General features: G+C 63.1%; 1 protein-coding gene across 1 annotated transcript; it reads right to left on the reverse strand.

Moving 5' to 3' along the window:
• Positions 1–2,564: 2,564 nt before the first annotated feature.
• On the reverse strand, positions 2,565–13,843 carry CAPN10 (calpain 10). Its single transcript, XM_082658635.1, has 12 exons — positions 13,712–13,843; positions 10,996–11,145; positions 10,443–10,639; positions 9,439–9,656; positions 7,727–7,868; positions 7,064–7,230; positions 6,585–6,805; positions 5,605–5,807; positions 5,264–5,519; positions 3,492–3,691; positions 3,198–3,243; positions 2,565–2,917 (listed from the first exon to the last, which is right to left on the reverse strand). Exons 1-12 carry the CDS (start codon positions 13,835–13,837, stop codon positions 2,888–2,890), a joined length of 1,956 nt encoding a protein of 651 aa, XP_082514761.1. The 5' UTR covers positions 13,838–13,843; the 3' UTR covers positions 2,565–2,887.
• Between the last annotated feature and the right edge of the window lie 1,332 nt (positions 13,844–15,175).

A 15,175-nucleotide genomic window follows, 5' to 3' on the forward strand; every position in this document is an offset into this window, starting at 1 on the left:
CTGGCCTTCAAACGACCCCGCCGTGGGACCCAGACGGGGCCCTCATCCAGCGAGGGACCAGGACTCTCCCCAGACGGGCACAGCGAGGGTGTCTGGCCGAGGGGAACCGTGAGTCACCCCACGGGCTCCTGGGGAGAAGCCGGCAGCGTCCCACCCTCTGCCCCGGGAAGGCCCACCCCCGCCTTCTGGGGTTCTGGGAGTCCTGGCGCCTTGCCCGGGGCGGGAGCCCAGTGGTGTTGGGGCAGCTGACAGCATTTTACTTTTCAGGCCCCTTTGGAAGGGGGGCGCTCCGCGCGGCCCCTGTCTGAACCCTCACGGGGTGAGACAGTGCACTGGCTTTCTCTGTGTTCACGTGAATGAAGTGCCTCGAAGCGAAGCAAGTGGGGAAGGGAAGGGGATCAGCGTTTGACAAGAGTTCAGACGCGGTGGCCCAGCTCAACTGCGCCCCCCGGAGGCCTCCCCAGACCGCCCCGGTGGAGCAGGGAGCCCCAGGCTGGCCCGAGGGAGAGGTGCCCAGCACACAGCTGGTCGTCCAGGCAGGGCCATCGGGTGAGCTGGCCGACTGCAGAAGGGCTCTGAGGCTGGGCAGGGACGTGTGGGTCTGGAGGTACCCCTCCACGCCCCAGCCGATCTCGGGACCGAGCTCTTCAAGGCAGTGGCAGCTGCAGAGAGCACACGCACCCTGTGGAGGCTTAGAGAGAAAGTCCACTCCAGGGAAGGCTGCGGCCGCGGCTCAAGAATCAGGAGCAGCCTGTCTCGGTCGCTGCCGGGACAAAACACCGCAGGCTCGGAGGCTTAACCACAGACATTGATTTCTCCCAATTCTCGAAGCTGGAAGTCCAAGGTCAAGGCACTGGCCAGTTTGGTTCCTGGCGGAGCCCCCGTCCTGGCTCTCAGAAGGCCGCCTTCCGTGTCCTCACGCGAAGCTCTGCTACCTCTTCTAAGGACACCCATGGGGTAACCTGCCGGGGAGACCTAGCCAGGCGGGGTGTAAACACCCTGCATTTAAGCCCCATGAGGGACTCCGGATGCACGTGTCAGACCTCCCCTCCTTCCCTTATAAACATCCTGCACCCCAAACTTGTTTTCGTGTCGTCTCCGAGGTCCAAGAAGAGTTGATACCATGGGGTTTGGAGCTGGATCACCCACTGCGCCTGGTGACAGGGGCCTGCCTCTGGGCACAGGTGGTGGTCTCGTCCCGTCCGGGGGTTTGAGATACACGGACAGCAGGGTGACAGGGCAGGTGGCTGGGGGCCAGGTGTGAGGCCGCCTCTGGTCACTCATGAAGGAGCTCCAGCTGCAGGGCAGAGAGAGCCAGGCCTGGGCCCACGGACTGCAGAGGTGGCCGGGCTCCAAGAGGAAGGACCCTCCCCCGACAGCAGGTGTGCACAACAGACTCCCCCAGACGCCCCCGCCCACCTGGCCCTTAGGCCCTCTACTCCTTGGCTGCGCTCAGGGAGAGGGAGGGGACGTCCAGACGTTTGCGAACCACTGGGCATTCAGGTCCTGAGCTGACACTGACCTCTGGCACGGCCTCACGGGCCCTGCCAGGGTGGGACACAGGAGGCTGTTGACAGTGGAATCTTGCCAGGACTGGCTCCCAGCGGGCAATGGCGTCACTTCCTGGTCTCCAAGCATGTAACTGGGATTCACATGTGCAAATGACCAACACCCTCTCTGGGGTCAGAGACGCCAGTCAGGAAGGCCAAGGGCGAGGCTGAAACCATCACCCACCCCAGACAACAAATCGCAAACGGTACCTCGGGGGAGGGTGGAGACTGGGACACCCCCCCCCCTTGAGCCTCCGAAGACCCCGGGTGGTCCCGTCAGGAGTGGCGGCCCCAGCCCAGCTCCACGTGACTCAGAACTCGGGGTTCCCAGGACAACTCCTGCCCCCCGAGGGCAGCATCAGGCCCGGCAGTGCTCCGTGACGGTGCAGGTCAGGAGAGACGAGGACCAGCCCGCACTTCGGCGCAATGGAACGGCCACTGGCAGTTTTTTCCAGACTGTGTTGTAATACAGGACAAAAAGACCCAACTGGCTCGACGCCCCAGTCATGGTGATGACACGGCGTTGAAGTCAGAGGAGGAAGATGGGGCAGGAGACAAACCAGGCCACGATCGGGGCACCAGAAATGGTTAGGGGTTGAGGGGTCCAGGGGTCAGAGGCCTGCAGGCTATCCCCTCCCAAGTCAAGAGCAGAGGACCTCATCCCGCACCTCCTAGAAGGAAGCAGGAGACCGCTGGGCGCCGGCGGCAGCATTCGCACCAGAGCCCGTCGGCTGGTAGACCAGATGACTAGAAGGCAGCCAGGTGGGGGGCCCAGCGTGGACGGGGAGTTGATGGCAGCATGCCACTTCAGCCACTCGCAGACTGCCGTGTGCCGCCCCTCCAATTTTCTCTCTCACTACCCACCTCCTCCTTCCCTACACCAGCCCTGCACCGCTCGGGCCACCTGGTCACCCCCCGTGTCTCAGCAGCCAGGCGGGAGCCCCACACCTGCTCCCCCAGTGACAGCCAATGAAGCCGCTGGCTACCTAAACCAGGAGCCAGCCGGAAGCTGCTCAGTACTGATGTTTATTTATAAAGTTACATCCTAAAAACGTTTCTAATAAATAGTTTTAAACGAGATCTGTCCCGACGCGCCGTAAGGCCTCTCTCCGGGGCCAGAGAGACAGGGCGTGGAGGATCTCAGGGAGGCTCTGTGGGCTCAGCGGCATGGAACGAAGGTGCCCACCCTGAGTTTTTCTTGCCCTTCCTGCAGCACCTGCAGGGACGGGGGCTCTTTGCCAGGACCCGCTCAGGCCGGCCGCCGCGGCCCTGGCGTGTGGGCCACTGGGAGCCCCTCAGACCCCTGGTCACCAGAGCCGACACGCAGGATCACCCGGTTAGGCTTTCATCACTGCCACGAAGGAGGCCTGCGGGAGGAGATGGCGAGGGCTGGCGGCACTGCCCTGGTTCGAGGGGTGAAGGCCCGCCCTCACGTCCTCCAGGGGCTGTCACGGCAGCCCCAGCTTCTGGGCCCCGAGAAGCTCTGCCTGGGGTTCTCAGGGGAAGAGACCAGGGCACCTCGTGTCCCAGGGAACAGCCCAGCCTTCAGGGTGGCCGCTGGGAGGAGCTAGGCAGGGGAATTAAGACGCAGGGCACCAGGAGGCCCCAAAGCAGAGTGAGCTGGGCCCTCCCAGGCCCCATACGTACCTCCTTGAGGAGCTGCCCCAGCATCTCCTGGCTGTGAATGGAGCGCCTGTGGGAGAAGACACCGCTCTCACCCCTCTGGGTCCCTCCCCGCGCACCTGGAGAGGCAGCCACGCTCCAGGCCCGCCTGCTCTCTAGACGGCGCACTCTCCTCCCACAGGCCTCTGGGCTCTGCCAGCACAGTGAGAGCTGGGGTGTGTGCGACAGGTGGGAGAGAACCAGGGGCGCTAAGATGCTGAGGACCACGGCCCCCCGACCGACACACACACACCCCCACACACGGCCCCGGCGCCCCACCTGTCTATTCTGGTCTCTACGGTCACTGTGAAGGCCCCCTCTGTGTCTGGCAGGTAGGTGGAGGGCACGATCCAATAGGTCCCCTCGGACAGGTGGCAGAGCCGGCTGACCTCCTGGGCGTAGCAGTGCGGCACACAGCTTAGCAGAGGCTCCTGGAGCAGCAAGGAGGGCGCATCCTGGCCCCCGCCGTCCGCTGGGACCTGGGGGAGGCCCGGGCTCAGACCGGGCGGCCTGCCCGTGGGCGGACCGAATCGGCTGTGTCCGCCAGGACGGCGAAGGCAAGTCCTCTGTCTCAGCCTTGGCCTCGCTCCCTTCCCAGGCAGCACTGCCCTGGGTCGGGAGCAGCCCAGTGCAGTCTGCTTGGACCCCGTCACACATGCCAGGCCCCCGAAGCTGAACTCGCCACTCACCAGGGCCCCACCACCCGAGGGCCGCAGCCTGGGGACCAGCAGAAGGCCCGCCCTCACATCCTCCAGCGACTGTCACTGCAGCCCCAGCTTCTGGGCCCCGAGAAGCTCTGCCTGGGGCTCTCAGGGGAAGAGACCAGGGCACCTCGTGTCCCAGGGCACAGCCCAGCCTTCAGGGTGGCCGCTGGGAGGAGCTGGGTGGGGGAATTAAGACCCAGGGCACCAGGAGGCCCCCACTGTGCAAGCCCCTGCCCCAGGACTCATCTCTTTGGCCCCGGCACCGGCACTTTTTTCGAAGCGCCGGGGGGGTACCCCAGGGGTGGCCTGCGGTGGAGCGAGGCACCAGAGTACGTCCTCAGCCGTTGGGATCCTGAGGGCACAGAACCTTCTCAGAGAAGAGCCGACCCTCCGCTCCCCCACGTCGTCTGCAGCGCAGGCTAAGCGTGCCCAGCCCCATGACGGGCCCCTGACGGCACAGCTCCGGGCCATCCTCCAGCCCATGCCGTCCTCGGGCACCTGCCACTGTCCAAGCCCATCTTGAAGCGGGGTCCCCAGAAGGAGCAGGGGAGCCACGCCTCACCATGGGATCTGGGTTTGTGACCTCTGACCTCTAGCACTTCACCTCCCCGCCTTCTCCAGCTACACGTCGCTAGGTGCATCCTGTTCACGCGCTGGGAGAGGAAGAGCTGACTGAGGCCGGGGAAGGCGCTCGGGGCGGCGTTTGTGACGCCCTGGCCCTCGCCTGGCCTCCACGGTCTCCTGCCACCCGTGCCCACGTGAGCCCGGGAGGCAGCCTCTCCTCTGCGGGGGCAACTGGCGCACTTCCCCGAGCTCCCGAAGGCCGCCCCACCCTCCTGCTGCCTGGGATGCGGCCCTGCACCTTGGCCTCGCTCTCAGCTCCTACCCCCAGCTCTGTCTTCTCTTTCTGATCAGAAGACCCTCACTCGGTGGCGCGACCATCCGTCACGTCTCAGCGGGTGTGGGCCTCCCCTCCGTCCCTTTCCTGCTGATCCCCAGAGCCCAGGCCCTCGCTGGTTCCAGACTCAGCCACGGGGTTTGGGGCGGGGAGGATTCACGCGGCTTCAGGGCGGCTCCTGCTGGACAACGGCACCCTCTGCGCCCTGTCGGGCCTCCCGGCTGCAGGTGCAGTGCTGGGGGCAGCTCAGGACACAAGTGTCCAGTGGTTCTGAGCCCAGGCGAGTGGACGAGGGGCTGCCTGAGCTGAGCCGTGACCCCCAGTGAGCTATGGACTTTAGGAATAGAAATGAGTCTTGTGTGTGACTGGATGACGCGGACAGAGCCCGGGGGCCTCTCTGCCCGACCCCGGCTCACCCCACCCGGACGCCCGGGAGCAGGGGCGCCTGCCTGGAAGACGTGGAAGCCGATGGGGAGGCCCTCGTGGTCACGGCAGTGCTGGCGCAGGGTGATGCGGACGCAGCGGGGGCCCGCGCCCTCCGGCACCGAGAGGGGGAAGCGGGGGTTGGTGGGGTAGGAGGCAAAGTTCCGGCTGCCCCCCGCCGTCCGGCCGACTCTCCAGGAGCCCCGCAGCCTCACGGTCTCCCACTCGCCCATGGGCAGGACCTCCCGGGGGGCAGCGCTCTGGGCTGCCGGCTGGATGGCGCTGCCGGGGAGAGAAGCACAGGAGGCGGCCGTGGCGCACACTCACGCGGCCCTGCCCCAGTCCCCGGCCTGCCCACCACCCTCACCTGAGGCAGACTCTCCCGCTGGAGAAGACCCGGAGCAGGAACCGCCCTGGCACGTCCTTCAGGAAGGTGCTGGGCACGGCCAGGTAGTAGCCCGGGGCGAGCTCACAGCGCAGGTGGACCTCGCGGTCGTACGCATGGCATGCGGTGCCCGCCACGGGGGGCGCAGACAGGGCCTTGGGCAGGCTGACCCGCCGCTTCTCCACCTGCAGGGGAGGCCCGTGTGCACCCGTCACAGAAGGGCCCCCCTCGAAGCACCCAGGCCTATGGGTCCCCCGCACCCCGGTGAACCCGGGCCTTCCCCTCAGCCCTGGGGTCAGTGGCTCCATCCCACACGGGAGCCTGCAAGTCCTCCTCTGCTCCGGGAGGAGACAGACAAATCCAGACAGGGCCGCGCCTGCAAAGGCAGGAGGCTGATGCAACCTGGGCACTGCCAGGCAAACGCTTGCTAGCAGTTTCTGCACGAGGAAAGCAACACCAGGCAGGCTGTGGCCGCACAGAGACGGGGAACAGTGTGATGTGAGCTGTCAGACCCCGTCAGGACACACAGGGTTAACAACCAAGCAACTGGGCAAGCCAACGGGCAGCGCGGTCCTCTGTCGGCCACCCTCCTGTCCCCTCGGAGAGCAGGACAGGGGTCTCCACGTACCTCCACCCTGAGGTATGAGGGTACCTCAGACAACCCACGAGAGCACAACAACCCCATCCCTGTTTTGTAGGGAGGTCCGGGGCTGCCCCCAGCAGCCCTCCTAACACCTCTGCCAGCTCTGCTAACGGCTGCTTCTGTGTAGCTTGCCTTTGGCCAAAGGGCACACCCTGGGCTAGGCGGAGGGAGGTGAGTCCTGTGGACTCAGATCTGAGCGGGGTCTGTGGGAAGACAGCCGGGGTGGGGGCGAGGGGCACGTCGGGGGCTCCTGGGGCTCAGGCCTCCTCACCCCTGTGCCTGCATCCACAGAGCGGGGTGCCAGGCCCGGGTGGGTTACCTTCCAGATGTGCAGGCCCACGGCCTGGTAGTCCCTGCCTGGGTGGCCCGCCGTGCGCAGCCGCGGTCTCTGCAGGACGGCCATGTATACCTCGCTGGGCTCGCAGACCCGCAGCCAGAACTTGGGGTTGCTGGGGAAGCCACTGTAGTTCCGGCAGCCTCCCGCCGACTGGCCCTTGACCCAGGCCCCGGGCAGCTCCTGAGTGTGGCACAGCGCCCTTCCTGGGTGGCGACCCCCACGTCAGCTGCAGGGACGGGGTCCCCCTCCTGCTCCCTGCACGAGCAGGGGCCCCCCACCCCGCCACCTGTCCCCCCAGGGCAGGTGGGGGTGCAGCCACCGCTCCGCCCTGAAGAGAAGCCAAGGGGCAACCAGGCACCCCGCGGTGGGACGCGGGGCCTGCTCAGCCCCGGACGTCAGAGGCCAGTCGTCCAGGCCACTGCGAGCCACGAGGCCTCCCCCAGGGCGCAGGCCTCCCTTACCTGAGCAGAGGCTCTGCAGGTGGCCAGCCTCCGAGATGGGGAAGCCGATGGTGACCTCGTCAAACTCCCGCAGAAACTCATCCTCCTCCACCCAGAACTCCCCCTCCTGGAGCTGTGACAGCAGCTCAGACTGGGCCGCGGACTCCACCCGGTTCCACCCTTCACCCCTGGAAGGAACCTCCCTTCAGCCGAGGCCTCCCGCCTGCTGAACGGATGACGGGGGTGGCAGGTGGCAGGGCGGGGTGGGGGTGGGGATGCTGGTCCCGCCCTGCGACCCTGGGCCGGCGAAGGGCAGCGGCCCTGGGCCAGGTCTTGACGCTGAGCTGATGACTGGGTGCAGGCGTTCCGTGGGTCTGTCGCCCGCAGCCCGGCAAGGCATCCACCAGTCCGTGGGTGCCCCTGACCCAGGACAGGCCCCGACCGCCCCGGGCGCCTGGGTCGCAGGGCCCAGCACTAAGGCTGCCTCAACAGGCCATCTGGGGCCGAGCACAGAGCACGGTGGCCCACGAGCAGGAGAGCAACCAAACCCTGTCCTGACCACGGCCCGGCCTCGGACACCAGGCGCACACACGGTCAAGGCGGCTCTGGGCTGCCCCTCGGGCCCCGCACCCCTCCCCCAGCAAGACCAGCGCAATGACCCAGAGTGCACCTCGCCGCACTCACCCCTCTCTCCAGGGCCCCTGCCAACACCGCCGGCCCCAGGGGTTCTGAATCCGCAGCAGCAGGATGCTCTGACCAGCCCGATCCCGGAGCTCTCGCAGGTCCGAGACAATGAAAGCATGAAACTCCCCCAGCGCCCTGGTACCTGGGTGAGGGACAGCCAGGAAGTCCTCAAACCGAGCAGATGCACAGGTCCGCCTCCTTCCCTGGGACGCCCCAGCCCACTCAACCGCAGCTGCACAGGCACCTGGGTCCCCGCGGGCCACCAGGGGCTCCTTTCCTGACCGCTGCCGACAAGTCAGCTCCGGAGTGGCCTTATGCAGCGTGAGTCACGCTGAAGGCCTGGGTTTAGACTGCGGCTCGGCTGCCGCCAGGCCTGACAAGTCACTCCCTTCTCTGGGCCTCAGCCCTCGTTGAGGATGATGAGGGAGGTTCTCAAAAGGGCTGCTCCCAGCACGGTCACGGGCGGGTCTGTGACGCCAGAAACTAGAGAAACCTCTTCTCGGCGAGGCCTGCTAAGGTGTCAGGGGCGCCAGGTAGTGTCTGAGCAGAAACCGGTGGGGAGGGCTGGAGGCCCGCGGGAGACCCTCCACCTGGCCAGAGGCCTTGGGACAGACAGGCGCAGAAGTGAAGGGGCCAAGCAGAGACTGGTGGGCGGGTGGCGGTCCAGACAGGAGAAGAAACTCCTGGAATGTCTTTAAGTGCTTTGCTTAGAAAGGCACTGGAGCCGCCACTCTGGGTGTCCCGCCCACGTCCCCAGCCCCCTGCCACTTCGGTGGGCTCCAGCTGCTCTCCATCTTTGCCTGTGGGCTCCCCCAAAGCCTGAAGTGCCCAGAGTTAGTCCTACCCCACCCTGGGGGCAGCTGATGCTACACAGGCCACCCTCTGAGGCAGTGTCTCGCATAGCGTCCCAGCACAGCACTCTGTGGGCTCCCCTCACCCCCGAAGTGTGCTTCCCCAACCCCACCCTGAGGCCTGCAGGTGGGCAAACCAGCCCGGGGCTGCGCTAACGCTCGCGCGCCGCCGGGCAGCGCGACGGCCAACACGTGGCAGTTTATTTTGATGTTCTTATTCTTCGGACAAAAAGCCCGTTAGGAAAATAACCGTAAATATGAAAACAATTATGCATAAAGATATCCACTGCAGTGCTATTTATAATAGCATAAAATGGAAAGACCTCGAATACCCAACATCAAGGGAAGAGTTAAGAAGAGTGCAGCAGACACACTGATAACGTAAGACGTTGACAAAGCTTACACAGCAACACAGATAATGGCATATGATATAGAATATAAAACATATACATCTTTTTGAAAACAAACTGAGAAGGGACTAAAAAGTCAAAAGTAGTCAAGTCTGAGTGATTTGTTTTTTCAACGGATTTCTTTCAATGAGCAGGTATATTACTAAAGTGAAAACCTGACTGTCGCTTTTGCCAGGTTACCAGCTGGGCCAGAGATGGTGCCGCCACCTGGTTCCCAGCGACCCCAATACAGGCTCCCGCCTCCCCATGGCGGCAAGCCGTGGTCAAGGGAAAAGGGGACACTTCCCTCCAGAGAAGGACGGTCAGTAGGGAAGGTCACACACTCAGACACCAGTTCCGAAGGTCCTCCTTTCCGCTTAGCCCATCTAGGACCACAGTAAAAAGCTCTGTACAGGAGGCCGAGAGGGCTCAGGTGTGCAGGACTGCCATGCTGCCGCCCGCTCCCGCCTACCTGTTCTGGGGCTGAGCACTGAGCAGCTCAGCAGACCGCGGTCCTTCAGGCTGAGCAGCTGCCGACAAGTCCTGCGTTCCGCGCCCCTGGGCCTGTCCTGCTGGCCGCTGGCTCCTGCCATGTCCTTCAAGTTCCACCTTTCGGCCAGGCCACCAGTGAGGTCCACCAGGGCGTCAGCCACCTGTCCCGCCCACAGGTGCTCATAGGACCCGTAGACCCTGGGGAGACAGCCAGGAAGGCGTGAGGCTCCGGTACCAGGCCCCCTGCCCCTCTCCTGTCCCCTGTGGTCTGCCTTCTACCCACCTCAATCGCCTCTCTTTCCTCGCCTCTTTCCCTCCCACCCTGTCCTCACCAAGTCCAGACACAAGCTCGCCTCCAAGGCCATACGGGACAGCACCCCGCAGTGCCCTGCGGCCTCTGCCCCTGTGGGGCACCAGCGGGAGGCGGGCACGGAGGCTGTGAGCTCCCACTCCTGCGTCTCTCATGATCAAGGCCTTCGGCCCCGCCAGCGGCAGCAGTGGAGGGCTCACTCCCACCGCGGAGGCCTGCCTACGGGCCCAGCGCCTTTCAGTACGGCCATCAGCACACTCGGGGAGGAAGTCCTTGGTCTCAGGACTACGATAAACGAGCATGGTACCTCGGTGGCCTCATTCCTTCCCAGCAACCTGCACAGAGGCCGCCTGTCCCCAGTGGTGACACAGATAGACGGAGACATTTCTCTCGCTTGGGTTTGAGGAAAGAGAGAGGAAAACACACACCCTCTTTCTGGAGGCGAGGCCTTCATGCCCGACTTTGAAATGAGGGCAGGGAAAGAGGGAGTGGGCAGAGGGGACAGCAAACCACAGGCCAAGTCTCAGAGTCTCTGTCTCTGGACGGGTCGCCCCACCCAGGACTGGCCACCAGACCCTAGCTGCTGACAAGGATGCTGCAGCCCAGGGCGAGCAGATGTGCTTCCCAGGCCCCCAGCCCGCCTGGCCCGGCCCCTCCACCCGCAGCGTGCGTACTTGGCGTAGACCTTCTCCAGTAAGGGAAGCCAGAACACATCCTCCCTCTGGCACCGGGAGAAGCAGAGTCTCCCTGCAAGACAAGGCAGACGGTCATCTATGGTCACCTCCACCCAGCGTCCAAACTGCCAAACTCGACAGGTGAAGGAGCCGCGGTACGTCTGGTCGAGCCAGCTCGGCTGTCCCGGAGGAAAGACCTGCCGCGCGTGGGGAGAGGCAAAAGGAGATGGTGAGAGGAGCCACCACGCGGCGCGCTCCCAGCATCCCGAGCAGAGCGTGACCGCGCGGAACGGTACCCTCCCGTCGCGCAAAGGGTTCCACCTCCCCCGACGCCTGGCTGGCACGTTTGTCTTTTTATTCCAAATGCCTGCCTGACCCAGGGCTCGGGAGATGGCAGAGCAGGGCAGAAAGCAGCCCTGCTGGCCCCTGCGGGAGGGGGTCACTGCATCTGCGCCTCGGAGCCCCCGAGGGCCGAGTCCCGCAGGGCAAGAGCTTGGCTGCCTCCTGCTTCCTTCCAACGCGGGCAGACAGGAAGCAAGGGCTGGAGGGGAAGCCGCGCTGTGGCAGACACCTGGTCCAGGAGGTGCTGGCTCTTCTGCAGGGCGGCGCAGGCGCACAGGAACCAGCAGTCCCCTAGCAGCCCTTGCTTCACCTGTCCTTCCTGAGCGCGATCTGCAAACAGCTGGGGTGTGGCGCAGATTTCCTGAAATAAAGAAAATCGTCCAGAATTACTTCATGCCTGTGGCTAGCTTTAAAACTAAGAACACAGGATCTATGTGACAGGGGCTGGGGAGGAGCTTTTCTGGTCATCCACATTGCCTAAGAGGGGACGGGAAGCAGCTGGCTTCTTGCAGCCAGTATCCGTCAGCCCCTCCTGGCTTCAGATCATCGCATCCAACTTAAGATTCCAGGGTCCCTGTCTCTGTCCACCTTCCTTAATTGGCAAAACTCCCAACTCTGGATGAATCCTACCCCGCCTTTCATAAAACGGTTGGTCTAGAAAACGGTTTCACTTTAAATTCATACAGGCAAGTATGAATTTGTGGGTCCTCTATACTGTTTCTCTAAAAGGCTCAGTTTTCCACACTCCTGACTAGTTTACCCCTTCTCCTTCCTCCTTCTCTTCTCAAAACACCCTCGCCCCTCTGAGCGGATGGCCACACCTGATGCTCCATCAGAAGCCCCCTGACCTGACCCCATTCCTGCCCTCAGTATCTGGTCCCTCCCACGATCCCCACTTCCTTCCTTCTCTGCAGGGAGGATCCCACCAGCATAAGGCATGGGAGAGGATGTCTTCTCTTCTCTAAGATGCTGTCCCTGGGCACTATTTCCTCTCTAGGCCCATCACTGACCGACTTCTCGAAAGAGCTGCTGCCCCTACTTCCTCCCTCCGGCTCCTTGCCACACCTCGTTGCTTCTGAGCCAGCCATGCCCCCCAAACTGCTTTTATCAATGTCACCTCTGTGTCGTCACCTCCAACGGGCATTCTCTGTTCTTGTCTTTCCCAACACTCGGCAGCATCAGAGCAGTGGCTGTCCCCGACCCCGGCAGTCCCCTCCTGGCTTCCATGATTCCAAGGGCTTCTGGCTGTCCTTTCCCCTCACTGCCTGCCACTTCTCAAGTCTACCTGTCAAGGCACCTGCGGTTCCTCAAGGCTCGGTTCCAAGCCGCCTCTTCTCTGCCCATACTTCCTCCTGGGATACCTTCCAGACCCTGGACAGTAAGCCATCTGTTACAGTCCCAGCTCCCAGTGGAGCATCTAGGCCAGGTCTTCCTGAGCTCCCGACTCTCATACCCACTTGCCTACTGTCAGCTCCGCTTGAACCTGTGAGAGCAAAACCCAAGCCTACATTTCCACCCCTAGCTCTCCCCCACCTCCCAGTTTCCCCAGCACAGCAACCGGGACCATCATCCCCCAGGTGCTCAGGCTAGAAATCTAGAAGTCATTCTTGGTCCCTCTTTCATCCTGACATCTACTTCCAATCGGTCACTAAGACAAACGGGTCTCAGACCTACCTCTGCCACTTCTTAGTCCTGAGACCTTGGGCAACCTTTTGACTTAACGTTGGTTTCCTGGTCTGTAAAATGGAGATACAAGTACCAACCTTATAGAATTATTAGGTGGACTAAATAAAATCAAGGGCATAAATTCTGTGCACATAGAATACCTATAGCCTTTACTGGCATATAATGAGTGTTATGTAAATATAAGTTTCTCTTCCCATTTCCTGACCACCACGAACCCAGCTCTAGTTTCCAATCGGTCACTAAGACCTATCAAGCCCCCCTCCAAAATATCTCTCAAATCCATCCACTCCAAAGCCCCATCCCAACAGCTGTCACACTAATCTGAGCTCCTTCATCTTTCTCCGGGACCACTGCAATGGCCACTTTCATTCTTGCCCCAACAATCCATTTCACACCTGGCAGTAAGAGTGAGCTTCTTAAAACGTAAATCAAATCGAATCACTCCTCTACTAAAAACATTCTAATGGCCTCCCATTGTCCCTAAAATCCACCCCCCACACTTTTTTTTAACCCAAATTCCACGGGCACGGCCGGTCAGGCTCTTTGGCCCTTGGCACCTCCATGCCAAACAGGCCCTCTCAGTGCTGCCCACGGAAAGCACCTCAACAGGCAGAGCCAGGTCTGGCCTTCTTCCAGGGCTGGTGCACACAGATGTCCCCACTAAGACTGCATACACTCAGGGAGAGACGGTTCCTTGGACAGTCTTATTCAGCTGATACACCATTTCTAAAGATACCAGCATAGCACTAGGCCGGAGCATCCCTCTAAACTGCCACCTTGAAATAATTACATCTGAAAGTGCAAGTGCACGAGGTCCAAGACAGGAACGCGCAGAGCAAAACGGCTTTGCTTTGTAGGCTCAGTCTGGCCCTTCCAGAACATAATGAGAAACAGAACGAGACCGCTTGTGGCCAGAAGAGCCATGCAGACTGGAAGCTCTTCAAAGCAGACGCAAGTGGGGCTGAGTTTGCGTCTGTTAAAACGCCCCTCTCGCTGTGGCTTGAATCTCCTATTGAACGGAGCTCTCGCAAGGAGGGGCCGTAAACTCGGGTCCAGCACACCCCGAGTGGGCTGGGGAGGGGGCCTGGCAGCCCACTCAGGAGGACAGCGGCGGCAGACCCTGCCGACCGTCGTGCATCCAGCCCCGGCTAACCCCGGCCGCCGCGCTCGCACCCCTGCAGGAAGGAGCGCCTGGAGGCCTGCCGCGAGACCCGTGAGACCCGCGCGCCCCCCTGCCCCACCTGGGGCCGCCTCCACGTGATTTCCTCCCGGAACTGGGCCAGCGGCGTGGAGAAGCTGGAGAAGAGCGAGGAGTCCGAGGCCGGGAAGGCAGCGTCCCGGAAGAGCTCCCTGGCCGGCGCCCGCATCTTGGGCACCCCGAGCTCCCATCTGCTGCCCGCGCCCCGGTGCCGAGCGCAGCCGAGGGGGCGCGCAGCCCCGGAGGGAGCGCGAACCGGCCGCGGTCCCGCCTGCCTCGCGCCTCCCCCGTCCGGCCCGGCCCCCCAGCCCCGCTGGACCCACAGTACCACCCGGCCCCGGTGCCCGCCCGCTCCGTCGCCCCGGTAACCGTCGATCTAGGCTGCAGCCAACCAGGCGCGTAGCCCCTGATCACATGACAGAACGGCCCAATCCCACTCGAGCGTTGGGAAGTCCGCGCCAGATTCCCAGCCCCCAGAGGGCGTGGCTCTCGAGCTAGGCTCCAGCGAAGCCGGTTAGTCGCCTTGGCTGCACTTCTCTTTCCAGGGCCGGGGGGCTCGAAGGTGTCTCAGCGGAGACTCACACCTGGGAAGCCGGCAGCGTCTTGTCCTCGGGCCGGTGTGGTTCGGGTCGGGGCGTCAGGACTGCCTCCTGAGGCTGAAGGGACCAGAGAGGCAGTCTCGGCCGAGGTCGGGCCACGAACTACAGGTCCCAGCATGCCGTGCTGCCTCCAGAATGCACTTCTTCCGGCGGGGGCGGTGGGTCCGGCCACCTGGTGTCGGGAGAGCCAATGAGAGACTCGGGAAGGGGAGCTGTGGGCCGTCAGGGACCGTGTGGTGTCCGCCACTGTTGTGGTTGTGTGCTGGGGTCCTGGGGAATGTTACGGCCCCGGGAGGGCCTACCCAGGCCTGGGAGGCTGTCTCAGGGCAGGCTGGGATCAGACGCGCTAGATCCTGAGCCGGGCAGGCGATGAGGCTGGAGCATCCTCCGGGTCCCCAGATGGCCGGGCATCTGGTGCTGGTGGGCTGCACAGTGACCCGCTGGAGTTGCGGTTGTAGCTCATGGCCGCTCAGTGCTGCGGGTTGGTGAGGGCAGTGACTTAAGGATCTGCTCAAGGATTCACCTTTGCTGCAGGAGCCTGCCCTTCCCCGTCCCCATTCCTAGGAAGGAAGGCAGGCAGCCAGCCAGAGGCTTATTCTCTGACTGCCTCTCCAAGCCTGCTTCACTGTGGCTGGAGCCTTCACAGAGGGCCGCACAGGGGAGGAGATGGGGTGGGGTGGGGCACAATCCTTCTAGGACAGCTCTCTGATACCTACTAGAGCTTCTCAGATTTTGTATCCGCAGGCCGCTTTTGCCCAGCCTCCCAGATAGGAAGGGTGGTCAGATCGAAGCCCTTCTGCAGTCTGATCCATGCTGATGAGAAACGGAGCCTGGTCCAGGAGCCCCTGCCCCGGCGTTCTTGCTCCAGAGCCCCCGGTTGCTGTGACAGCTGCGGCTTCTCCCTCTGA

The sequence above is a fragment of the Grampus griseus genome (assembly GCF_964374135.1).
Source record: "Grampus griseus genome assembly, chromosome: 7".
Classification (NCBI taxonomy): Eukaryota; Metazoa; Chordata; class Mammalia; order Artiodactyla; family Delphinidae; genus Grampus; species Grampus griseus.

What these genes read in the sequence shown, in the direction of transcription:
- CAPN10 (XM_082658635.1), bottom strand. Translation starts at nt 13,837, where the DNA reads ATGCGGGCGCCGGCCAGGGAGCTCTTCCGGGACGCTGCCTTCCCGGCC. An exon ending in TGGGCCTGCACATCTGGAAG is followed by an intron (nt 5,808 to 6,584) that starts GTAACCCACCCG and finishes CCTCCCCTGCAG; the next exon opens with GTGGAGAAGCGGCGGGTCAG. An exon ending in TCGGCTTCCACGTCTTCCAG is followed by an intron (nt 3,692 to 5,263) that starts GCAGGCGCCCCT and finishes GGCCTCCCCCAG; the next exon opens with GTCCCAGCGGACGGCGGGGG.